General features: G+C 38.2%; 1 protein-coding gene across 2 annotated transcripts in view; it reads right to left on the minus strand.

Annotated features, from left to right (window-relative positions):
- The window catches only part of Mrpl3 (mitochondrial ribosomal protein L3), a 37,601-nt gene extending 23,469 nt beyond the window's left edge, over positions 1–14,132 (minus strand). Inside the window, exons 1-6 of one of the 2 annotated variants that reach the window (XM_063248994.1) lie at positions 13,909–14,132; positions 12,726–12,910; positions 11,450–11,541; positions 9,692–9,790; positions 2,196–2,295; positions 568–628 (exon numbers count right to left, since the gene is read on the minus strand). In XM_063248994.1, coding sequence (XP_063105064.1) covers positions 568–628; positions 2,196–2,295; positions 9,692–9,790; positions 11,450–11,541; positions 12,726–12,910; positions 13,909–14,000 — 629 coding nt within the window. In that variant the 5' untranslated portion in view covers positions 14,001–14,132. The remainder of the gene's footprint in view (positions 1–567; positions 629–2,195; positions 2,296–9,691; positions 9,791–11,449; positions 11,542–12,725; positions 12,911–13,908) is intronic. The other variant, XM_003476723.5, reaches the window with a different exon arrangement.
- Positions 14,133–27,141: the final 13,009 nt, after the last annotated feature.

A 27,141-nucleotide genomic window follows, 5' to 3' on the forward strand; every position in this document is an offset into this window, starting at 1 on the left:
TTAAAAGAATTTTGCTTTCATGGAAGAAGTTTAATTTGTATGATACTGAGGAGCAGTATAATGCTACTGAAGAGAGCTATAGTGTGATGCTACTTCTAGTTTTTGGTACGCTTTTAGCATACTCTAGGAGTCAAACACAACCACCACTTTCAAAACAAAATAAAACATTACTAATTTAACCATTTTCTACAATTGGAAAGCACAGCCAAAACTAGATTACACCCCAACCTCAAAAGGATTCTGTCCGCATTGCTCATGCATATTTCACCATGAAACTTTGTCTTCCTTTGTCCTTAAAACAGAAATGGGCCAACTCACACAGAATTTAAGCAATGCGATCTTTCTTTTAGCTGCATGTCAAGCATACATGTCAGCTTAATGGTTGTAACCTGAATTTTTAATATAAAACTAATTCAGTACAATTTTAAAACCAGTATTGTTAGTGACTTCACAGATCAGAATTATAAGTGAGAATATTTATCTTTTATTCACTGACTTGGTAATTAATTTTTTTTTTTTAAAGTTAACAAAAGAACAAAGGAAAAAAGAACCACTATGAGGACCTACGTTTTGGCGGTGACATCCACATACTGTCCTGGACGAAAGTGAGCAGCATAAAGAGGAGTGCCTTTACAAAAGGAAAAGGAAATCAGTATGAAATTTTACCGCACAGAATTAACTTTACTAAACATAAACTACATCAAATAACCCATCTATCAGATTTCAAAAAACAGGACACATCAGAACACCCAACACATCAGAACCCAAACACATCAGAAACACCCAAGCAACAGAATTATTCAACAGACATGTCTTTTAGTTGGCTATGTGTAGGCTAAAGAAAAAGTCCCATGGAAGGTGCATAGTGCAGGAAAGACCAGGCCTGGCAGACGGACAGCACCGTCCAGGGGTTCAAGAGGTGCTGGTTAACATGAATGATTCCTGGAGGCCATGTGGGTCCCAGGAGGAGAAACAAGAAGCCAATTTGCCCTTCCTGTGAGCAACCTGGCTAGTGGGCAAGGAGATGAGAACACTCCCTAAACCCTTTAAGCAACAGGCTGATTCAGAGGAACAAAAGATGAGCTGTTAGCAACTGAGGTGCAAAAACAACTTTATGCTTGTATTGTTTGATGGACTTTGCAGGCCTAAAGCCGGTAGCCTGAGCATCTATTAGGAGGGTAACAATATGCAATGTAATAAACATGGAGGATTTCCTTCCGTCTTGTTTTTGAAATCTAATGTTATTTTTACTGTTTGGTTTTGTTTCAATTAACTGTTTTGTTTTTATTCAATGTTCCCTTTTTGATTGGTTTTATTTTGCTCTTCTGATTTTTTTTTTTTTTTTTTTTTTTGGGTCTTTTTGAGTCTTGGTCTCACTATGTAGTTCAGGTTGGCCTTGAACTCACTTTATGGCCCAGGCTGGTCTCGAACTCACAATGATCCTCCTGCTGCAGTTTCCCAAATGCTGGGATTATAGGCGTGTGCCATCATGCCCAGCTTTGTTTGATTTTATTATGTCTGATGGTATGCACAGCAATTTTGAAGATAACAAGAGGCAGTAAGGCAGCCATTGTTGATTTCCTATTATTCTGTTTTAAAGTTCTGTATCATTTGCACTGTTTTGTTTTGATTGGCTTTATTCTGTTTTATTTTGCTTGGTTTTATTCTCTTTAAAATCAAATTTTAAAAAAAAGGATGATTCTTGTGACCACACACTATTCCTGCTGGTAAACATCCAAGCTTGATGAGAGTTGTTAGTTTGGTAAGTAAAAAATATATGACATATAGCTGTATATCAGTCACTCTACCATTTCAGGCTGTATTTCCTAATTAAAGGAGACTTTAGTTTTCTTAACAAAATTCCAGCCTGCAAACAATGAACCTCAAATTTTAAAAGTTGGTATATTTATTTAGAACAGCTTTTTCAAATGTGAAAACTCTTTCCACATTAAAAACAAAAGTGTTCCTCCCATTTTCATGGAAAACAAAGAGTCCCTTACAGCTTTTTCACTTAGAAGACTCAAAGATTTGTTTATTCTTAGTGATTAAAACAGATACAGTTTTATACTTAAAAATAAGCACCTGTATTTGGCACTTTGTATTTTGGATTCAGCTTTATTACAGAAAGGGGTAGCATTAAGCAAATCACTTATCTGGATATTTTTATCACCCTCTGTTCTCTGACCCCAGATTACCTGGCTTAATTACAGCATTATCGGTTACATGAAAGATTTTAACTGTCTGTTTTGGCGGCAATCCAAGTTCTCGGTAAAATTCCAATACAGATTCAGATTTCTAGAAGAAAAACGGTACATATAAGTAACACATTAAATACTGGAGGTGGAACTGAATGCACAGAGGTCCAAATCAAATTACCAACACACTGGAAAAATAAATAAGCACACTCTATTTCTCTGTACAAAGAACACCCAATTCTTGTTATTTAAGGTTGGTATATAGCTATAATCCATTACATTTCTATGAACAAATAACCTTAGTACTTAGGACATGTGGACAATATTTGGGAAAGGGCTTTGTTTTGTAAGGAAGGAGGTAAAGTTGTGCTCTACTCAGATTTGAGTTCTAATAACACTGTATCAAGAACCCAAGCCTAGGAAATCACTAATACACTTACTCTGTACCTATATAAAAGCAGATGGAAGAGAACAGGATAGATCACACTTAAGTATCCTGACCACACACTTCCAAGCGTGGCCTGCCCAACCTACATTTCCTTGTTTAGGTTTTTCTCATACTATTAAAGGCAATTATGTCACATCCTCTCCGGAAGCCTCCAGCATTCTTTCAGCAGGAAGAGAATTTCCTCATGTTATCTCCAAACAAGGCACCTGCCTGTCCCAGCACTCACATACAGTTGTGTTTCCAGCCTGTGCCTTGTGCAGAGATGCACATGGAGAGCTTTCAGGAAATCCTGTGCCAAGGGCGTCTGCTTGGAGACTGCAATTTCACCACTCTAGGGAGGGGAATGGCATTACTATTTCTTTCAAGCAACTCATATGACTGTTTAACTGGGGCTGTTCACCACATACAAAGATGAACTGTTCCTGCTTGTACTAAAAGGGCTCATTCTCACCTCCTCGCCTATTCAATACCTTCCTTCCTGAAACCATACCCACTTTCTCTAAATCAGTTTCCCCTTTCCTATGGAAGTTCCAGTAAGTACATAATGTGTCCCAAGTCCTTCCTTCACCATGTATTCTTCAGCTATTTCTGGTTTCCCTTTTACAGCAATGCTCCTTGAGAAACCTGCTGAGTCTACTTTCTTTCCACCCATTCCCTGAATCTACTTTAATTAACCCACTTTAATCAGGTGTCTTCAGCCCCTAACACTCAACAGGAAGTGCAGTGGACAGTAACTAATCATATCCACACGGTCAGACGCACCGGCCCATTACCATTTCATTGCACCTATCTGCAGTGCTGACACAGGAGGCCGTTCTCTCCGTGAAAGTCTTTCATTTGGTGTCTAGTCATCACTCACTTTTTACATCCATATCAGGACCGACTTCATCGTCCTAATTTCAATGCCAAATTCTACTCTAGATATTTTTACACAGCCGACTGCCAATTCATCATACTCACATCAACGTCACACAACAATATGAGCTTAACAGTCTAAAACTGACTCAACTTCCTCTGATCCTGCTCTTTCATCTCTCAATAAATGGCACCTTCTGTTGTGTGGGCCAAAACTGTGATCATCCTTGACTCTCCACACCCCATATACCATTCATCAGCAAGTCCTAAAAATTCTGTTTAAAAACACAGCCCACAGCAACCTTTTCTCACGTTACCCCATTATCCTGGCCTGGATTACTTTCTGCTAAGTGGTCCAAGCCTCCAAACTCCTAGCCCACTCTCAATTTACAGGCTGCCGTGACCATACTAAAACTTACACTATACCACGTCTCTGTGGTGCCTTCCACATCCAGCAGAATCTAATCCCAGACAGTGGTTCACAAGGTTCCAAACAACCTGACCTCATCTTCCAATCACTGTTTAAACTTATTCCCATACTGGTGTACGAACAAATCAACTACCACCCTCAGGTCCTTTGCATATACTACTTCCTTTGCCCACCGGGCTTTTCCGCCAGACTTTTGGATGACCTGCTTCCTTACTTTCTAGGTCTTCATCTAAGTATCAACGTACCTTTCCTATCTACAATCATACCCCTTTTGTCATCTGCTGCCCCCTCAGCTTTTTATTACTCTTTAAAGCACATGTATCCCCATCCACTGTGACATACACATTTTATATTTATATTCTATAAGCCAGCCTCTCAACTCTACCCCAAGATACTAAAAAGTAATCTTCCTGAAGGCAGTGTTCTTGTTTAGTCCCTGCTATATCCCCACTTCTGGTAGGTCTTGCTGTCTCTTCTCCTCATCCCCACCTTTTTCCTGCTACTATAAATAGCACTATGACCAATATCCTTGAAAATAAAAACTATAGATGTCTAATTTCCTTATAATACTGTCTTGGTTACTCCCCCCACACACATTAATGTCTCAAAGACTTGATATAGGTTGCTATGTAGTTGCCACAAAAGTTATACCATTTTGCATTTCTTGATGTGAAGGGTACCTCTTTCATCAGAATATAGCCCACACAGGTATGTGCATCTTCCTCTCCCCTAACTTTCCCTCTAACCAGAAACAAAGCAGCTGCAGGCTCCCGAAGGGCCATTTTACTCAATGTACACATACCCGTGTCTGTCTGCATCACTCCTGATTTATAATTGTCTAACCTTACACCTCCACGGCTCATAAAAACTCTTTAAAATGTTTCTAGTTCTGGCTGCAGTTAAATTTACTGTACAGACCCCTTCCCAAACAGCCTTGCCAGGCGATATTCTCCCTACGACAATGCTACACTCTTCATATCTCTCAATTATTGTCTTTATGATCTCAAACTTATTTACCTGAGTATGAAGTTTGTCTCTTCAAATTACTCCAACTTTATTTATTTGCAGTACTGTGAATTGAACCCAGCACCTTGCACAAGGCTAGAAAAGCACAGAAGATGCATGTCTAATTTCCTTATGTCCTGGTTTTTCCTAGTCCTTCTTTCAAATTTTATTTTGAGATAGAATCTGGCTCTATTTCCCAGGCAACTGGCTTCAAACTTGCAATCCTCCTGCTTCAGCCTCTTAAGTAGCCAGAAGTAAAGACTCCAGCTACCTTCTCACTCTCCTGCAAAATCTGTTCTTTTGTATGCAACATTACTGTGTTTGTGGCTAGACAGTGATGGTCTCTATCTTCAAATCTATTTAATATAAATGATAAACTTAAAATATATATTACAACTTAATCTGAAGATGAAAAAATTTGTAGGGGACCACACTGTTATGAAAACAAATAGAGTGATACTTTGGTTCATGAACTTAATTCTTTTCACAAGTCTGGTTGCAAAACAAACTGAACAAGAACCGAATCAAATTCAATGGTTAGGTTCAATGTGGAATTTATGAGGAAAGTTGATTTGGTTCCCATTCAATTCAATTTGCAACCAGAATCATTGAAAGAATTACATTTGTGAACCAAGGTACTACTGTAATTCATAATAATTTTTTTAAAAAGTAGTAATAGCAATAGTGGAAGACACCTAACCACTGTCACTATTTGTATATGAAGTGCTCTTCAAAGGCTCAGGTTATTATCCCTAATTAGCAAACAGGGGTGGGAAGAGCTTAGGGAAAATGATTGGATCATGGCTCTGATCTCATCTATGAATTAATTCATTGTAACTTCATAATTAAATGAGCTATTGGGAGGTGCTGGAAAACTATAGGAGGCAGGACCAGTTGGAGGAAGCACGTCATTGGAGACAACCCTGGAAGGTACATGATGACCTCAGTCCTTTCCCTGCCTCCTGTCTGCTGCACTGAAGCCACCACGTGGTCTCTGACATGTTCAAGGAGCCTCATCATAAGCTCAAAAGCAATATAATCAACCTCTGAAATGTGAACCAAAATAAACTTCTTCAATAAATTTCTCCTTCAAGTTATTTATCGTAGATATTTTGCCACAGTGACAGAAAGCTAACACATAATACAAGACACACAGATGATAACAAAATACCTTCCCCCAAATGCAAATGAAGCAACCTCAGTGAAATCAAGTTACTTGCTAATTTCACTTAAAAAGGTAAACCGGTCGTATTCCTCTAAAATTTATTTAGTAAGTTTTCCTTAGTTGACCTGGACTTGGATGGCACTGGCTTTAAGCACAGAACTTTAGTGTTTGGACTGGTTCCATCCCCACTAGGAATCTCCCTGGGACTTACTCAGGAAGCTGCGCCACACATGCTGAGCAGCTCTGCCCTACAGTCTTCTGAAGATGATTCTGTGCCTCACAGAGTTCTCTCAAGAAGCTACCCTTGCCTCCAAAAGAATGCTAACATAAATTCAATTTGGCTGCTTTCTACGATTTCACTTCACACGTGCCAACACTATTACAGCCCCTGGTTTTCATGAGTTACAATCATTTCTTCCACAGCAGGGAGTGTAGCTCCTTGAAATTATTTCCCTAATGTATCATATTCAGACTTACTAGACTTCAGAATAGACTTTAAATTCATTCTTGATGTTCATCTATTACACTTGATGGTTAAAAAGCATATTATGTTACAGATACTATTTTTTTAATTTATCAGGAAGTTTCTGAGAAAAATTCCTTATTCTTTTTGTAAGATGAATATCTTAATTTAACTACTAAAACAGGAAAAGAACTAAGGTAACATTTTCTAATTGCCTTTCAAATTCCTTGAAGTTGAATACTTTAATTTTTTTTTACTTATAATCATAAAATGAGAAAAAACAAATACTCAAGCTGAAATCAGAGGCAGTACAAGAGTTCATTTTCTTTTTCTTTTTGAAACTTCCAAGCAAATGATTTTAAAAGGCAATTTATAAGACTGACAGCACTGTCACACTTGGGTAATTCCATCGATGAGGCTGTCTTTTCCCCCTTCTTCACAGTTCTCTGCAATTATCCTTTCCACAATGCGAATGCTTTTCTGCACCCAAGACAAATTGATTTAATCAACTTTTAGGGCCACTTAACTCCCCCATTCAAAACACTATGTACCACAACACTTTTTATTTACACTATTCAAATTTACAAAAGCAAACTGGTCTAACTCCCAGGAGGCACAAATTCTTTAGATATTAAAAAACAAAAACCAAATCAAAACAAAAACAGTTCTAACCCGCCTGTAAACTGTTTTATGGGCTTAATTATTTGATATTTTATATTCATAGTTCTGATTTTAAAAGACTCTGTAATAAATCTATTTGCAGTTTCCCTGCGGACTAAAATACACAAGAGGAAGTATGTCTATTTTTAGTTTAATAAATCTACTTTTCAAACAAAAACGTTTTACTTATAAACAATTCTGAAACTTATTATCCCATTCTAAAGGAAGGTCACTTCCAAAATTTTTCTTTAACACTGTAGTTAATGTCCTCTGGATGTATAACAGTTGTATCTCGAAGAAATCAGTTTCTTCTGTGTTTTTGTAGCCTACATGTTTACTATGCTATAAAAATGAACTTTTTACAGTCTATGTAAGCTGAATGAGTTGAAATCCACCACAACAGTAAGAATGCAGCATCCAAATCACTCTCCCGTACTGTGTATTCACACAAGAGGATAAAGTTTTAATTAGTTGAATAGAAAAACTGTGTGGACCACAATTTTCAATATGAAATTATACTACCATTCCTGCAACATTTTATTATTAATTCTGTTACTTACAGTAATATATTTCAACTACTCTCTGATTGAAGAGTATCCTTCACTAGTTATAGGAGGATGCCACATGGACTTTCTGTGAACAGCTCCAACACCTCTGCCCCCCACAGCTTGTCTTCCCGTGTCCCTGTCTCAGTTTACAGCACCAGCACTGACTGAGATGCTTACTGGGAAACCATTCTATGCCTGCATGTTCCATATTCCCAGTCCTATCCTGCATCCTCCACCCCTTTTCCAAATCTCAGCCTTTCAACCCAAATGCAACTGCCTTGGTTCAAAAGGCTTTTGTTGATTCTCTCCTAAATGCCTAAACTTTCCTGAAAGTAAGCTCTGAAACCAGATACTTCTAGGTTTTGTAAACCAAGATAACCATTTGTTACTGCCCAGGTTAAAGACATTAGAAAGCTCCCCAGGGTCTACAAGACAAGCCTAAATCCCTTATGGTCACTCTTCCTCCTGGCCACATCCACACTGAGAAGCAGCCATGTCACCATCACATTTCTCCTCCCAAGCACACATGCTCTTCCACCAGCCCGGCCTTAACACTTGTCTTCCTTTGTGGTCTTCTCCCTGTGAAAGTTCTAGGATTTTCCTAAGCAGAAATGGCTGTCTCTAGTTCTGTGCCTACTGCATTTATATTGTAGTAGGATGGCTAATTGATTTATTCCTCTCTCATCAGCTTGGGAGTTTCCAAAAGGTGACTATCAAGAAGCAGTTAAGAAACGAAGGTACAAGGCTGTCATTATTATTACCTGTCAGTGGTCCTGAGTAAGTTACTTAACTGCTTTACCTCAGAGGCTGAAAAAAGTACTTAGGGTAGTGAATATAAGTCTTATTATGTCCATGGCATGTAGTAAGTACTCAATCAATAAAAGTTCTAACAAGGAAATGGTAGGCATACAATAAACATTTGGTAGTTCTGACAGCTAGATAGTATGGGTTATATTCTAATATTATTTTCACTTCACACACAATTTCCAATGAAAAGAAGTTTGCTTAGAGATGAATAAACCTAAAGATACTTTGTTATCCATTAGTGAAAACCACTTTATCTACAAAGGTTTCTAGCTTTAGTCATACACTAGTGAATAGTAACTAGAGATTTTTCCAATTTCAACCATAAATCCAACATTTTTTGGTACATTATGCTTAGAAAAAAATGCTTTATTTAGAAAAATTTGACATGGGTTCATATACAGCTTTCGACCTGGTCCTGAAAGCTCCTGCTAAAATACAAGAAATTAATCCTCATATGCTCTTGGTGTCAAATATTGAGATAATTTTTCATAGGAAATGAATAAAAAAATTACCAGATCTATTGTCTGTTACATTATAGAAACACTAGAAAAACTTCATTTAACAAGTTCATAACAGGGCTGTAATTTGTCTCACTGCTGAGCAGCTTGAAACAGCAGTGGTAGATGCATGAGTGTCCCATCAGCAGCCTTTTTATTGATTTTATTAGTAAAAGGAACAATAGTGTGGTAAGATCCATTTGTACACTAGCAGTACAAGCCACCTATGGGACAGTCACGTATGTACCACTGATGGTTCGGGCCAGCAGAAATGTGCTAATCCTGTGACAAGCATACTAATTAAATCACGTTTTTATCTCTACTTTACAGATGTATAAGCACTATGGCTTACAGAAGTAAAGTTACTTGTTTCTCCTGCCAAAACCACAGCTTACCTCAGAGACAAATTAAAGCAAGTTAGCTAAATTTACGTGTTGGGGTAGAGCAGCCCATTTCCTTTTCACTAAAACTTTGTGGTAACCTGTGCTGCTAATTCTTAGTTAACTGACTACTAAGTTTAGATTCCAAGTAATTCCATGGTAATTAAAAGTAAAAAGCACAAAAGCATTCAGACACGAAACTAATGAAAATGAAATGCAAATGAAAATGCATCCTTACACGGAAACGTGACACAGTTTTGCCTCCTACAGTCAGGGCTGCCATTTTTCCATTATGGTTTTCCTTTGAAGTGTACTTTAAAACGTGACAGTCTTGTACCTAAAAAGCAAACAAAATTAAGTATGCGCCAAGGTACATTCTAACATTACAGATCAGATTCACTGAGGTCCTCGGATAATTGGGAGTTTCATACAGTTACTTAATTCATCAAAAATACAATCTTAATATAAACAAAGAAACTTTCAAAACTGTCAAACACAGTCCAGTACACAGAAAATACAAACACAATGAAGTGAGTATTTATAGAGGTGATATGACACAGGTCAAAAAGGACCCCCAAAGCTTCTACGTTTCCTACCCCCATCATCATCGCCTCGCCTTTTAATGACAAAGCAGCTCCCTGAGGGAATGCTAGTCCCCAAACAGTGGATGGTATCTCTGAGGAACTTGGTAACAATACAGCCCATGAGGCCGCATCCAAGACCCACTAGATCCAAAGCTCTGCACTTCATAACCCTGCAGGGGATTCTGAGGCTTGCTGAAAGGATTGCTTAATAGATACTTAACGTTGGCTACTTTAGACTATATGCACTCTTCTGCGTCTTCTTTCACTCACCATTGTGTTTCACTGCTATATAGCATTTCATCACGTAACTATCCCACAGTTTACAATTTCCATTCTACTGCTGATGGACACCTGGGATCATTCCAGTTCTGGCACATTAAGTGATGTTGCTCTAAACAGTATTGTAAAGGAATCCTAATATGCACCTGTTCAAAGTTTATAATAATACTCAGGAGGAGAACTGCAAGGTTCACCTATCTAAACTTTACCATATAATGTTAAACTGTTTGCTGAAATGGTTCTACGAAGCTACAATCTCACAGGGCTTTCTTGAAAGCTTCCAGTGTGCCTGACAGTGCTCAAAACCATTGTCTTACACTTGATCATTCAAAGCCAATGCCCTGTTAACACTAAACATTTATATGAGCTCTTATTTTCACTATCATTACTAGTCTAAATACTTATTTAAGAGAAGAACCCCCCAAATAACCGAGTTATCCAAAGGCATTTGGGGAGTGATGGTTCCCTGACTGTATCAAAGCTTTTTCTCTAGTAATAAAGACAACAACAGCTAACACAATTCTGGACTTTAATGTTTCTTTTCAAGTGCCTCTCGTGTATCCTCTTGTGCAGTCTTCACAGTAACTTCCGAGGTAAGTCATAATTATTTCTTCTACAAAATAGAATTATATCTTTTACGGATGAGACACAATTCCCTAAGGAACACAACTAACAAGTGGCAGAACCAGGATATAAAACTCAGATGTTTCAGTCTAAGGGCCCACATTCTTAATCATTTAAGTATAACTCATGTCAGAGAATAAAAACACAGTTTCTCCCGACAGGGAAATATTCTTAACTGTCAGAATAGAAGATAAGACTGAGATTTTTTTTTCCTCCTATAACAAAAGTGGTAGATCTATGAGAAGTTATGTTATACTTTTTGTTTTAATCCACTGTCCCAGTTATTTTAATATCAATATCAGAAAGCTATGTCTCAAGCAAGGTTCAGAACATTACTGAAACCATCAGAAGTAAAGTTTTATTTTTTTAATACTGTTTGTATTTGACATTAGCCTTCCACCCACCCCCCACAGATACATGTTTCATGATATAAACATCACCCAGTCAAGTCTGCACAAAAAGATCTGGCCATATGTATGGATCCCTCACATGTTCTGTTTCTTTCTTACCTGTAGTAATGTGACTGCATGCTTTTGACCATCCTTGGTCCATAAAGGCATCATGCCCAGCTTCAGGGCAATAAGGCCAACTCTAGAAGAACCTGCCAATTAAAACCATGTCATGTTAACAAAAGAAAGCTTTTTCCAAATTTACCAGCATGATGCAACAGTATTTCCTAAAATTAGGTTTCAACGCAAGGACCAGGAATATCAGAGATATAATAAAATATTCAGGGTAAAACAAGGCTCTTCCTCACAGATTTAAGTGCCTTCAAGCATGCCTGGCATAATGTATTGGTGCTCAAGAAAAATGAACAAATCCAAGCAATCTATACAAATAGCTGAGTTTACATATTCCAGTTTTTAAATAAAAGTATTAACACGGGGTACATAAATCCATTGCCATGCTTTCCTGACATCAATTCATGACCAATATTACTAATTAGTGAATACCTATCACTTAAATTCTAAGACCTTAGTTGGACTATACAGATGTCTCAAGTAGACATATTGCTAAAATATGTCAGTCATTATCAAACACTCAGATATGCTGCAAGTCAGGCATGGTTGCACACACCTGTAATACACACTCTGGTGGCTGAGGCAGGACAATTACCACAAGTTTGAGGCCAGTCTAGGTTACATAGTGAGTTCAAAGCCACCCTGAATCACATAGCAAGACCCTGTCCCAAAAGAACAAAACAAAAAGCAAAACAAAACAAAACAAAACAAAAACATAAGATGTGTTGCATACATTGGCAAGAATGTTTCAGTAAGAACTTTAGGCACTATAAAATTCAACTATTACAGTAAACTCCAAGCAGAAATCACACACTCAGTAGGAAAGGCCTAATTCTTATTGGTCTGGCCACATGCATGTGTACGCACACCAGACTCAAAGAGTTGATTCTGGAGTTATGGTTGGCAAACCATGAGTGCCAGAGCATCTCAAATGCAAAGCTCTGCATGATGCATTGTCATTAACATCACACTCATCCAGGCTTTCTTTCCTAATTTTATATTGCTTTTTTCTCAAACAAAGAAGAGAATGTATGCAAAATGATATTTTCTTTTCCCTACAAAACAGCTTCAAGGAGGTCTTTACCAGCAGTGGGTCAGGAGGAGACTGGAAATAAACTTGCAAACTTAAGTACGAGACAGATATACTTAAGACATAAATATTAATTCAAAAGATAAAAATGTTATGAAGCACTCACTAAGATTTTGACTGTGTCCAGACACAAAGTTAAGAGATAAAATTCTTCAAAAAAAAAAAAAAAATCACCTGGTTCCCAAGGATTTATAGGCCATGGTTCATCTTTTAGAGGACACAGTTTACTTGCTAACTGGGCTTTATCTTCATCAGAGACCAACTTCTTAACAAATGAGGTATTTTCTTCAGAAAGATGTTCATCCCACCAAGTTGGGCTCTTATCATGGAGACTTCTAACAAAAAGCCAGATGTCTGTTCTGTAAAAATAAAAGACTAAGTCATAATTCCCCCATCTTATATAAGGTGTAGTGGTCACACGCATTCCAAGTCAGAGACATAAATTCTTTCCTGATCCACATTTTAACTATGAATAGTTTTCCTGGAAGAAGTATTTTTTCTCCTGGGATAAACACATTCCTAACAAAGTACAGTAGTCCTATCTAAGTACATGAGAAGCCACTAACTCACTTGAATGTGTTTTAAGAGTTTTACATCCAGGGGAGACGGCCCAAATGTAGCACGTTAGTTTCAGGTGAAGAAACTGGGTGTGGAAAGATAGACACAAGAGACATGCCCTCAGACCAGTTAACACACCAAGAAAAACCCTAGTGAAGGGGCTGGGGATTTAGCTCAGTGGCAGAAGCGCCTGCCTTGCAAGCAGGCAGTCGTGAGTTCGATCCCCGGTAACGATAAAACAAACAAACAAACAAAAAGAAAAACCCTAGTGATGATGGTGGAGAAGGCATGCAATCCTTGCAACAAAGGGGTAAGGACAGAAGTAGTTGTTGCAGCCCTCTCTCCGCCTGGCTTCTGTAGTCAGGCAGATTCAGGTTAAGAGTCCCGATTTTCCACTAAGTAGCTAGGTGACTTTGGACACGTTACTTCCCCTTTTAAGATTTAGTTTTAACCATAAACCACACGATAGTTTGAGCACATGAAGCTACATAATATAAAGCGCCAAATATATTTAACTGCTCGTGTACCACACGCTCACTCATTGGAAGATATCATTTTTATTGTTAATGTCCTTAGTCAACTGCTCGCCTCAAGTATTAAAAAAACAACAATAACAAAAAACCTTTAGTCCTCTCCAAACTGCTTTCCTGACAAGCCTTATTTTTTTTTGCGCCCCACGGTTGAAGAGAGTTCCTTCCTCCTCTACCACGGGAGGTCACGCGTGTCAAGACCGGCCACTGTTCAAAGCCGCAGAGCTGCAGGCTGCAAACCCTAGACCTCCTGTCGTACGCATACCCACCTACTCCTCAAGCCGGGGGCAGCAGCCAGGCCGCCGGTGCTGCAGCCCAGAAACTGGGCGCCCGCTTGCGCCAGCAGCCTCCAACCTGGCATGGAGTAGCCGGGGCAGATGTGGCCGCGACACCTTTGGGCCCCCGCCTCAGTGCTTTCAACGCAACGCCCACTGAAGCACCACGCGTTGCACGATATCACAACCCGGGTCAGACGACGGAAATAAGAGCCGCCGGAATCACTTCCTGTCCGTTTCTCAATAAGTTCCGGCTACTAGGATAGACTTGTGGAACTAGAGTTCCGCCTGAAGAATAGTCCCACTTTGAATCCGGAGTGGGAGCGTTAACAAGGCAGGAAGTAGTCTTCTTTTCAGACGTGGGGGAAAGAGGGATGGTCGGAGTTTAGAAGTATGAGATAAACAAATTAAAGCTAAGAAAAGAGGACTAACTTCTAATAGTGCCCTCTGTGGAGCAATTCATTGGGCTAAGTAGTGCTGTGATAGTCATATTTGTTAATACTCAAAACAGTCTAGAAAGGAAGTTGTTGCTTTCATATTACAAACAAGGAAACAGATTTTAGGTGCAATCAAAAACAACACAGATAAGCATAGCTGATACTGAAACAGGGCTAGTAAATGTTGATGACAGAACATGGCCAAGGGGATGACATGTGCCTTCCAGGATTGAATCACAAGACAGTGCTACTTCAGGCTTACCTTCTTGGATTTCTGCCCCTGGGGAAATCTCGAGATTGTGTTCTGCATACCTTCACAGAGACCAGAAGTGAGGCATATGTAAAGAAAATTGCCAGCCACGAGTGAGTCCCCAAAATTAGATTCACCAGCCCCAGAATATCCTTCAGGTAACTGCAACTCATGAAAGACCCTGAACCTAAATCATCTAACCAAGTGACTCATGGATTCCTGACCAGGCACAGTTGCTAGAGAAAATAAATGCTTGGTATTGTTCGCATCAATTTGTGTGTGTGTGTGTGTGTGTGTGTGTGTGTGTGTGTGTGTGTGTGATTTGTGATCTACCAACAATGAGCTAAAATATCTTTTGCATAAATAAACCCCTGTCTTGTGTTCCAAATATGGCCTAAGTACCATTTTTTAATTTTTCAGGTGACAGTAGAAACTTGAGAATAGAAGTTTAGCTTTCTATTCTCCTTTTATCAGAGATCTGGATAGCCTTGCTTCCAAGATCCAGGTAAAGGTCAGTTTCTGGGTATGACTTGAACCTCAGTAGGTTCAAAATGTTTACTCTTTGCTTGGCTTTCCATTCCACTCATTGCTGTTGCAGTTACTTGGACATTTCTCAATAACCCTTTGGGCTTTGGAGGAAAAAGTATATCTCTTAATCCTACCTGTACTGTCTGACCTCACAGTTAATTAAGAAACATCCTTCATTGAACAACTGTGTCTTCAAATATGCTACAGAATAGAAGCTGAGAATTGAAAGCCTGCCCTACTATTGCCAATAGCTACCATTTCTTTTGCATATAGATGTTCAGTATTGTGATAGCATGACAATCAAAGACTGCCAGAACACTCGAATTCATACAAAGTTAAGTTTAGTTTGATGCAACAAGAAAAGGCATATATTAGGGGATGTCTCTATACTAGTGAATTGGGAAGAACTTCTTATAAAATTTGGAATAGGAGAGGATTTTAAAGTACAATCAGGGAAACAAAGATTTGGTTTGGAATGGGTGCTATCAAGAAGCAAAAATGGTTCTGCAGTTAGGCATCTTCTGAGGATGGTGTTCAAAAGAAAGCAATAATTGCTTACAAGAAAAAAAGTTATTTTGTAGCAGGGAAGTGGCCTAAAGTATGATGAATTAAAATTATTTGTTGATAGTCTGTTATAAATACTGCATTCTAATTGCTAACAACCTCGATTTTATAGGATAGAAAGTATGAACGGATACGTGATATAATTTAAATAACATCAGTGAATAAGTAGTGGAGCCAAGATTAAACTTTGGGTAGTATGACCATGGAGTTTGCTGTGTCCTTAGAGATTTTGTTTATTTTTTTCTTTACAGTAAATGTGTACTATGCTTGAACTTGTAACTAGTCTAAGATTAGAGAGGAAAACTGGTAAGCAAATACATCACACAAAATGGCTCATAAGGACTAATGAGACAGGCATTCAGTGTAATCTTTGCTTCTAGTGCCAAAACTCTCCTGATCCATTGGAGGCTGAGAGTCAGCAAAACCCACAGCCGGTACTACTGCTGAAATGAATCAAAGCATAACGTAATTTGTCTATTGATGTGAAACACATGACTCTTGATTGCCACTTGGAACTAATATTTGTTATAACATTTGATTTATCCCCCTAGTATACTGATAATTGACAAGCAAGAGACCTAGTTTCCAAGGGACCCAACCTAAACCTCCCAGACACCCAGGTGCGGATCTTGAGCTTCTTATCATTTCAGATGTTATCCTTCAGAAACTGCCTGGGACCCCGGCACCACTGGACTGCTCTAGGACTTCAGTTTCTCACTGGAATAAAGATAACATCCACGGTTTCTTTACAGTGCTGCAATTCCATAATTCTTCACTAATTCAGATCAGAAGCTGATGTAATAAACTTCCTACTTCTTAAATCAAGTATAAGATTATTCTCATTTCTGAATTACTAACCCCATACGTAACAAAAGAGAGTTACTATTAAAGGAGTAGGTTTTAAACCAAGTGTTTATTGGAAATATTTTTAAGTTCTTACTATTTGTCTCAACCATTAATTATTACAATGTTTGTGATATATCCTATCTGTTTAGTTTATCACAGAAAAGTAATGATATAGGGGGAAAAAACTCCCAACCAACTATATGTTTAGTACAAGTTCATGTTCTCTAAAATCAAAGAATGAATTTTAGTAACAATAGAGGTTAAGAGCCAAATATATTTATTGAGGGAAAGAAAGCTTCTGAGAGAGAGACAGAAAGAGTCCTAAATGGGTGGCCAAAGGCTTTTGTCTTTTTTAGAGGCTTTTGTAGAGCAAAACCACGAGATGAGATGGGTCTAAGGTGGGGAAAAATGGGAACTTACAAAGCAAATGGCATGAGGTGGGACAGAACTGTGGTCAACTAATAAGATTACAAGTGTAATTACTCAGGTAAAATTGACTAAATAAGGAGCAAATGGGCAGGCAAATCACATAGCAAACACGCATGAATACAGAACAGGGCCTTTGGCTATGTGATGATGACTTCTGGCTTCCTCAAGGTGATCCATATCTATTTAGAATATCAACCCCTGATCTTTATACGTAGGGTGTAGTTGCATTTATTTGATCCAGCTGGCCCACAGCAGGAGGTGTCTGTCTTCTCCAGGGTTACAAGATATCTGGTTTTCTGCACTGTCCTCTTTGAGGGCCTACCCCTGTCTGACTGCCTATAATACTTCTAATTAACTCAGATACCTATAACAGTAACATTTTCACTATAGTGTAGTTTGCATTTGTGATGTATCTTATTTCATAATATCCCTTATACCAGAACTTAAAAATCTTTTTAAAAATGAGTTTAGATTTTTTTATTAAATAATCTTTGGGCTTCTTTCATTTTTCCAAAGTTGTGTGAATTTGCACATTTAAAAATTGGTGATGATATCATAAAAGTAAATCCACATCTGATTGTGACATGGATAAAATTTCATTAGATAACTTTGAGATTTCACTGATGACTAGAATAGAAAGTCCAAACAGATCTATCTATAAAATCTACAAAAAATTCAGTAAAAAAATGAATTTCTTTTAATGCTCTCTAGCAAGACAAAAATCACAGTTTAAAATTTTAATATAATATTTTGAACAGTATAATTATTATTTGTAAATTTTTAGGTCAGTGCATAAATTTTAGGTTTCCAAAGATATTATCAGAATGGAAATACATCTGTTGTCTTCTAGAGAGGAAGGAGGGAAGGTAAGAAGGTGGGGAGGGCAGGCAGGCAGGAAGGGAGGAAAAGCAATGTGATCATATTGTGATGTGGGTTTAAAATTTCTTATCATCCCAGTCCTATTCTTGTGTCCAGCATTATTGTAAAGCCAAATACCGAGTTCAGTCATCCAAGTATTGTAATCTTCTTTCTAGTTTTCCTCACAATCTAAAAAGTTATATTTATAATCCCATTGAGACATTATTGGAATCCCAGCAGGTTAATTCCAATCTACCATCACCAATCCAAACCATGGTGATAGTAAAGACACCAAGACATATTCCAAGTTAAGGGCAGCCATGGGGTCCTAAGTCCAATCCTTGTGAGGACATGCAAACAAAGGCCTCGATCCTAGGTCTCTCCCAGCATTTATTCTCTTGTGAAGAAAGGCGGATGGCTCAGGGATGAGTGATGGTCAGGATGTCAGGGATTACTAAATCATTTGAGCTGGCCGGACAGGTGCAAGAATGGCATCTCTATAATTTGCAGGGATAAAGGTATGCAGAAGGATCAATTTACATAACCCAATTAAGGTAACAGTGGAATTGTTTTGGGGGGCTATCACTTCGGTTTCTGATATGCAAACTGTTATGCATTGAGGAGTCATAGCTTCTTATCTTGAGGCTCGTACCCAGTCGACATTCCTGGAGCTTTTTGCTCTAACATCTTGCCAGCTCAATCCTGTTGTGGAGAGCACCATGTGAGGAAACAGGACTGTCTGATGGCTATAGACTTTGCACATTAGCACCTCAGCTAGCCTTATTTACTATGCTCAGAGCCAATTGAAGAGAGGAGGAAATACCCTAGCCAGCCTTTTACATATCAGTATAAGGAAATGAGTCTCCAAGTATTCAAAGTCACAGCAATTGTTCTGGATTCAAAGGGAGTCACTGGAGTTGTCTCCCACACAGCATGATCCTAAATAATCTGATTATACCAATGTGTTTTTCTTAATTACTAAACAAACATTTTAGAAACAGACAATGAAGCATCACATGACTGGGGACCAAATGCTTTCAGTCTAGAACCTCTCCCTAGTTTGGTCATTTTCCTGATGTAAGTGAAGTTCTGACTGTTTAAGAGTCACTCTAGACCAGTAAATATTCTGGCCACCTGAAACTAAAGTTGAGATGACCTTCCTCAGCTTATCAGATGCAGAGTGGTGGAGAAATTTTTGAATACTGAGTTTATTTGGGATTTTTTTTTATCCCATTTGGAAATGGCCTAAGAAATTCCAGATGAGTGATAAATAACACAGCATGATCTTGCTACCTATAAAGTGGGGCTATCATTCTCATTTTAAAGATGTGAAAAATGAAACACAAAGAAGATAAGTAGCTAATCCAGAGCCATAAACCTTAAAATTGTTAGGTAAATGGTGGAAATCAGGAGTTGAACCCAAACTTTCAGAATCTACAAGCCTATTAATGGTTTTTCCCTCCTCCTCCTTCTCCCTCGCTTCTTTACCTCCTCCTCTCCTTCTGCTTCTCCTCTCTGCCTTCTTGTCATTTCTGTCTTCATCCCCTTCCCCTTCCTCTTCTCTCCTCCTCCTTCTCTTCCTCTTCTTCCTTTATACTAAAGAAAGCTTCTTGGCACAAGAGTGGAGCATTCTGCTTGGCATCAGAGGTTGCCCCAGACCAGAAAGTGTTTAAGACAGCAATGCCAACTATGCCTCTATAGGGATCTGATCAGCCCAGCTCAGAATCAGCTGGTCTCCAGAGGGAGTGACGAGGTTAAAGCACTTGAGACCATCACTAATTCAATTCCTATCCTTTCAAATTCACATCCTGTCAAAAAAGAATCAAGAGGTTATGTCTTAGGCCAGTGTGTATCAAATCTAAATGTGTGTAAGTCTTTCCTGGGAATTATGCTATCTTGGTTACTTTTCTCTCATTGCTGAGACAAAATACATGAACTCAAAATGAGGTTAAGAAAGGTTTATTTAGCTCACAGTTTTTGGATGTTTCAGTCCATATTCAGCTGGCTTTAACACACAGTGGTGTGACTGAGGGACAACATGGTGGCTGTGGCAGATACTAGAGGTCACAAGAGCAAAAGGTGAAAGGAAAAAGCTCGACGCTTCTTTCCCTCCTTTCATATTGTACATCTGCCCCTGCATGGTGCAGCTCTCATACTGCCGATCCTAAAGCTAGACTCACAAATGCTAATCACAAGTGTTAGACTCAGCCGCTTTCAAAAAACCTGCCACCCATGACAGCATGAGGCTTTAGGGGGACATTTAAACATAAACCATGACATATGTAAAAGTACAGAGCATAATGGTTTTGGTCTGATTAGATCCTGAGAGTCTATATTTCTAACACACTGAAGATGCTGTATACACTAGCAGTGACATTCTAGAAAGGATTGTGAACTCACTCACAGTTTGGAAACTTGAGATTCAATTTCAGCTGTAAATTAGCATCATGATACTGAACAAATCACCATGCCCTTATGCTTCTTCATTTGTGAGGTGGCAAGAAGCAGGGTTTGTCCAACTGAGGCCCCTTTCAGTTTTTTAAGTGAAAGATCTTGTAGAAGACAAAATAGTTGGCTCATTATTCTAGATGTTTATTGTCTATTTCCTGGAAACTATAAATATACGTTCTTATATAACAGAGGAGATTTACAAGTATGATAAACATGACTAGCCTCTAAAAATCACCTGAGTCCCTAAAAACCGGAAATTCTAAGGTGAAAAGGACATATGACAATGGGATAAGGCCAAGGTAAAGAAGAAGTCATAAGGAACAGGGGAATTAGCTCAGTAGTGTAAGCACCTGCCTGGCAAGTGTTAGGACATGAGTTTGATCCCTGGTACCAAAAGATAGAGAGAGACAGACAGAGACAGACAGACAGAGACAGACAGAGAGAGAGACACACACAGAGAGAGAGAGAGAGACAGAAAGAGAGACAGAGAGGGAGAGAGCCAGAGAGAGAGAGAGAGAGAGAGAGAGAGAGAGAGAGAGAGAGAGAGAGCCAGAGAGAGATACACAAGTCAAAGAGTTTCACAGCTTCTATAAAGCAAACAAAAGCAAGGAAATATATTCTTCTACACAGACTTTAAAAAAGAGTGCAATCTTACTGGCCTTTTCATAGTAGCTCAGTGAGACCCAGTTCAGGCTTCTGACCCTAGAGTATTCAGGTAATAAGTTTATGTTGTTTAGACCACTTAATGTTTGATCACTTTCTTTGACAGTAATAAAAATCTAACATAGACCATTAAGCCCAAGTTACAAATACTTTAACTCATAGAATAAACAGCTCTTTATTATTGTGACCTCAAGATAAAAAATACTCTATATTCAAGTTGCTGTTTGAGTTCCAAGAGAAATAATAATATCCATTAAGAATTCAAATGCATTCTCAATTGTGTTATTTTGTACATTCATATTAAAATATTTATGAACATTAACTTTAAAATATAGAGTTCTTAGTAGAAGGCACTTAAATATTGGTGGAATAATCAAATGAATTTGAATCACACTGTAATTAATGTAGAGGATGGTAAAATAATAAATGATAAATAATAATAGTAAAGTATTAATGATAATATGTTATTTGTTGGGTACTTTCTATCAGGAATTTGGCTCAGAATAGGCATCATCCAAGTTTTTCCTAATAATAGTGATAAATATGTTCACCGATTTATAAGTGCAATCAGAAATACCTCAAAGAGTCACTTTTGCACTCAGCTAAGAGTATAGGCCAGCTAAAATTTAAGACTCATATGTTCATATGACTCTCAAACCTTCATTCTGCTGTTTTGCTTTCATTATCAAGGCAAAAACAAAACCAACAATACAAAAGCAACAACAACGACAACAAAAACAACCAACCAATCAACTTGAGTACTTGAGAAGTTCACAGAATATCAGGGAAGATAAAAGAAGTAAAAAGACAAAATGGCAAGTGCCAAAGTTCAAGGTATGTACAAAGGATAGGATAGGATAGGATAGGATAGGATAGGATAGGATAGGATAGGATAGGATAGGATAGGAGTATGGATAGGGTACTCATAGAGGAATTGAAATTATTTCTTGAGGGAAAAGGAAGATTACCCTGGAATAGACAAAAGGCATTACACAGAAGAAGAGCACAGTTCTAGCAAATATTGCAAATTAATAAATCAGCCCAAAGTGTCTAATATAAAACCACTACACCAAAAGTTTGTATGGATTGTGTATGAATTCTCTTTGCCAGGAATTCAGAGAAACAGCTCATTCCTGCTGCATGGTATCTCAAGATGGATGGTGTTGTTGGCTGAAAGCCCTGACCATCTGCAGGCTTATTTACTCTACATCTGAGGGCAGATGCTGGCCTTCAATTGAGATTTCAACTGAGCCGTCAGCTGGAATACCTGTGTGTGGTCTCTGCATGTAGCTTCCCAAGCTCCCTCATAGTATGATGGTTGGCTTCCAAGAGGAAGCATTCCAAGCAAACACGTGTAGGCTGCTTTAACTTTTAGGACTTTGTCTTGGAAATCACAAGGTATCACTTTGTTGCAGGCACAAACTGGTATAGATTTAAGGAGAAGGAACATAAGACCCCTCATCATGTAAACATGGCAAAGATACATGGTAAGGAGAACATATGGGACGAAAGACATTGTCATTGCTGTGTTTAGAACCTTGAACACAGGTCTATCCACGCAAAAATTTAAGCTGAATTTAGTTGGTTCCTTGCATTCACAATTGCTATCAGGAGAAAGTTACCCCATGAAAAACTTCAGTTTGTGTCTGACTGATTTACAGAAGAGAAAATGTTTTATTGAAATATTTTAATAAAATATTTTCTTTTGCTCTCAAGTACAGCATCTGGAAAAATATCTAGTATCTTCTTCATTTATAGAGACAAAGCCCAGGTTTGATGGATTGTGTGTGGCCAAAAGATATGAGGACTTTACTGTGACTCTGCATGCACAACATAGTCTGGGGAAGAGGCAGGAACTTAAATCAAGCAAGGTGAGCTGTTAACCTCAGGTCCCTTCTAAATGTGCCTGTGCACAGCGGTGGCAAGGTCTGGGCAGCAGAGATGGGCCTGGGGAAGGAGTGGGCAAACTGAAAAGGGCATGGTGGGACTGTCAGGCTGTTAAGGAGTCATGTGGTGACAGTGGTTCCTCCATCTGTGGTATTTAGAGTCCAACCAGGCCTAGGAGGATTGTCATGGCAACTTGCCCATCTGCACCGCTGAGCTGAGACAGGATTCCCTTAGTAACTGAGGAGCCCAGGAAATGATGCTTAAAATAATCTTTTATGCTCAGGTAGAAATGCCTTTGGAGTTTTATTAAGCATGAACCCTCACAGGGGATGGCTCTCACTCCTGCTTTATTTCAAAATGGACCAAAATGACTTTTTAAAGCAGGAATTTCCAACCAAGCACTAAATACTGTCTTCACTCCACAAAGCACATATCTTACTGAAGCCAGTGAGGATTGTACCTGAGTTTCTGAAAGTTGCTGCTAGTTGCTATTACATAAATTACCTTCAAATAGACCAGGTGATCTTTGACTGAAATCACTGGGCTTTATCTAATCTCTTTTCTATTTCTGATTGAAGCCTCAGCAGTCTCTCGGTAGGGAAAATAGTTATGCTTGACAAGAGTTTAACACTTGGGCCATTTAGCTTGACAGTTCCTTGCAGCTGAGGGCCCTCATTGCTCAAAATTCCTCTCCAGTTTTTCCCTCTTCTACAAGGACTGCCTTAGGCTTGCCTCCTGCGTGAGAACACCCGCATAATCAGTAACCCTGGCTGCTAATTCGTCTTCTCTCTTAGCTCTTGTGGCATGTGTGTGTTCTTGCATGCATCAGCTGTTATTACAGTAGTGAAAAGTTGAGTTTATAAACCATGTGTTCTCAATGAAGTTGGAAGGTTTTGAAAGGCAGTCTCGTACAGTTACATTATGCCTCAGTTCTACCAGAAACCTCACATTTATGAGTTCCAGAAACACTTGGAAATCTTAGTGATGATGGTCACACAATTTCAAAATTATACTAAAAACTGAACTGTGTGTGTTGAAAGGATGACTTTAATGATACGTGAATTATAAACCCACAAGAAAAAAGTAGAAATATGTGGAAATTGGATGTGAAGTAATTAACAAGTAGGAAAATTTAGGAATCTAGCAGCAGCAGAACCATCATTTGAGGTTGATTTATCAAATGCTTAATAAAGAAGACATACTGTTTTGCCTATTGACATGTCCCTCACTCACTACCATTAGGAGGAAAGGGCTTGATGTATTCACACAATAGCTTTTGGAAATGAACAGGTCTGGCCTCACATTTTGTCTTGTGTGGTGAGCACAGTTCTTTTTCTGTGTGGTGAGCACAGTTCTTAGCTTCTTCATCCACCAAATATAATTTTCAAAAACTTCCTTCATAAACAGTACAGATTAAATGAAATGATGAATATAAAATTCTTAACACAATAAAGAACTAAAAATAGGCTGACCACCATTATTAACAATACATATATATTCACTTTCTGTTCAATATTATAATAATTTTGAAAAATCTTCATTCTTTTCTAAATTTTTATATTTTTTGATCAAAGTTATTTCCTTTTATCCTGCTCTTCCTCTTCTTCCTCATCCTTGCCTTCCTTTTTCTTTCTCTCTCTCTCACTTTTTTTTTTTTTTTTTTTGAGGTATGGAGAAGTGATCTCAGGGCCTTTGTACTGAGTGATTTCATCTTGATGCAGTGTAAGATTCTGATAAGTTATTGAAAGATTCTTTTATCATTCATTTTCCTCTAGTGTTTCTTCTTCTTCTTCTTCCTCCGCCTCCTCCTCCGCCTCCCCCTCCTGCTCTTCTTCTTCTTCACTTCTACCTTTTCTGACATTTATTTATTTATTTGGTACCAGGAATTGAACTCAAGACCTTGTGCTTGCCAGATAGGTGCTTGTGCTGCTGAGCTATATCCCCAGTCCCTGACTTTCTTTTAATACTACAGAAATATGATATTATAGTTTAGACTGAGAATGTCCCCTCAGTCTCAGGTATTCAGAGATGGGAGCATTGAAAGGCAGAAAATTAATGTTAAGAAGTGGGTCTCGTCAGAAGAAGCAGGTCACTGTGGTGAGACCTAGAAGAGCACACATTCATCCTGTCTGCCTCTGTCTTTGTCTTTGTCTTTGTCTCTGTCTCTTTGTCTCTCTCTCTCTTTCTCTCTCCTCCACTGTTATGTCTCTTTCCCTCCATTATTTCTCCCTCTGCTTTCTATCTGCCATGAAGTAAGAAGCTTTCTCCGTCTGATGTCCCTCTGTCACGCCCTTCTAATTTAGAGTCTGCCAGTTGTGGACCAAACTGACTGAAAGTCCAAAAAACTTCTCCTTTAAATTATGAGTGTCAGGTATTGCATCTCAGCAATGAGAAAAGTAACTAAAACATATAACCTATGCAAAATAAATGTGTTCACTGTTTAAAAGCCTCAGCATGAGCATCAGCAAGAACATCAAGGATCCAGGATTCTTTTCTGGACAGACTGCAATACCTAAACCCACTCTCTTTTCTTTCTTCTGCTTCTTTCGTTTTCCTGGGAATTCACAACCTCGGGTTGAGTAGCATTGCAAAAGAATGCTAGAGGTGAGTCTGCAAACTTTGCCTTAAAAGAAAGTAGGTTCCATCAACTGAGTCCATCATTATGGAAACAGTCATTTGTTTGAGAGAATATATGCTCTCTGGTAAAGAAACTGGTGTCATATTGTAAAAATAGCAGTAATAGGAGTAACTGAAATACTCATGATTTTTCAGCTATTTATATAGTTTCTGGTCTTATGGTAAATGTTTCAGAAATATTATTTCACTTATCCCCCACAACAATCTATGAAGAAATTCTGTGTCTCGAGAGGTTAAATAAATTGTCTAAGACCTCAAATTTAATAAACACTCCAAGTAAAGTCAGATACCCAGTACAATTTGGATGAGAATCAAAGCCCTGTAATTCTCTATTTCACTTTTTTCCTACTTCATGTCAGCCTCAGGCCTTGATTTTTTTGTTAGTTACAAAAATATTTTCTTGCTTAGCTAGGTTTGATGATACACATCTATAATCCAAGAATTTTGTGAAGCTGAAACAGGAATATCATAGTTTGAGCTCAGCCTGGTTAATGCAATCTAATGAGACCATGTCTCAAAACAAATTTTAAAAAATTAAAAAGGATATGAATTTGGATTATTGTGAAGGCTTTCGGCTCAATCCCCAGTGCCTTAAAAAAACTTTTTCTAAAGTTATAGTCAACAGGAAGAGGGAAAATTATCTTTAAAGTGAAATATCAACTAGGTATGAAATGTTTATATGTAAAATGCCATTATGAGTTGGCAAGTCCTTCTGCAGAAGAAAGCCATAGAAGAAAGTGTATTAGACTTTGTTACCCTAAAAGCAGGGTGACAGATTTTATCACCCAAAACACATTTTCTCCACAATCATGAGGGAAAGTATCAGCACTAGTCACTTGGCAAGTTTCACACAGCAGGAAGATGCTGGTCTTTGTCAATGTATTTTCTTGAATTCTAAAGAATAACTTCTTTTCTGAGAAAGAAGAGGACAAACACACATTTTCTCTCAAACTTCTCTCAGTGCCCTCTTTTTCAAACTTCTAGAAAATTTAGAGAATACTTTAATCACTCTGTTTTCTCTACTTACACTAATATGAAGGAGATTTGATTTTAATGTCTCCATTTGCATGCATATAAACACAAATAAACTTATTTCAAGTCCTGAAATAAGTGTAATGGGCCATCATAATTTAATGGATCCCAAGCAAAATATTATTAAGTGGGCAATAGAAAATGCTAGGCAGAAATATCTTAGGATTCCTAAAGATGGACAATAGAAAGACATTATGATGACCTGCCTCCTTGACCTTCCCTGTAGTAGCAACTTGAATGATGGTATCCAAATAAACATTCAAGCACATTCTGTGCACCTAATTCTTTGTACCGTTTGCTGCAAGTATGCTAAATCTTATGAAAAAGTCAAAGATGAACCTGTTCTCCAAGATTCTAGGATAGAAGACTTACAATAAATTATTAATAAGTAATATTCTCATATTAATTTAGATACATCTCATCCCTACAAGGTTTCAGGGACCAGGAGGGAAGCCAAGGGCAATGGGTTTGCTTTGTGGTTAATGGAGGTACAGAAGGAAAGGAGGCATCTTACTCTATGCATTTTAGATCCCCACAATTTCTCTCCCAGGAACAAACTATATTAGTCAGAAATCTTCGCTTGTGAACAACAAAGGTCCAATTTCAACTAGAAAGGAAAGGAAATTTGGAGATTGCTGTTACTGC

This window comes from Cavia porcellus, unplaced genomic scaffold (assembly GCF_034190915.1).
Source record: "Cavia porcellus strain 051 isolate PalLab524CR breed Dunkin Hartley unplaced genomic scaffold, mCavPor4.1 scaffold_5, whole genome shotgun sequence".
Taxonomy (NCBI): Eukaryota; Metazoa; Chordata; class Mammalia; order Rodentia; family Caviidae; genus Cavia; species Cavia porcellus.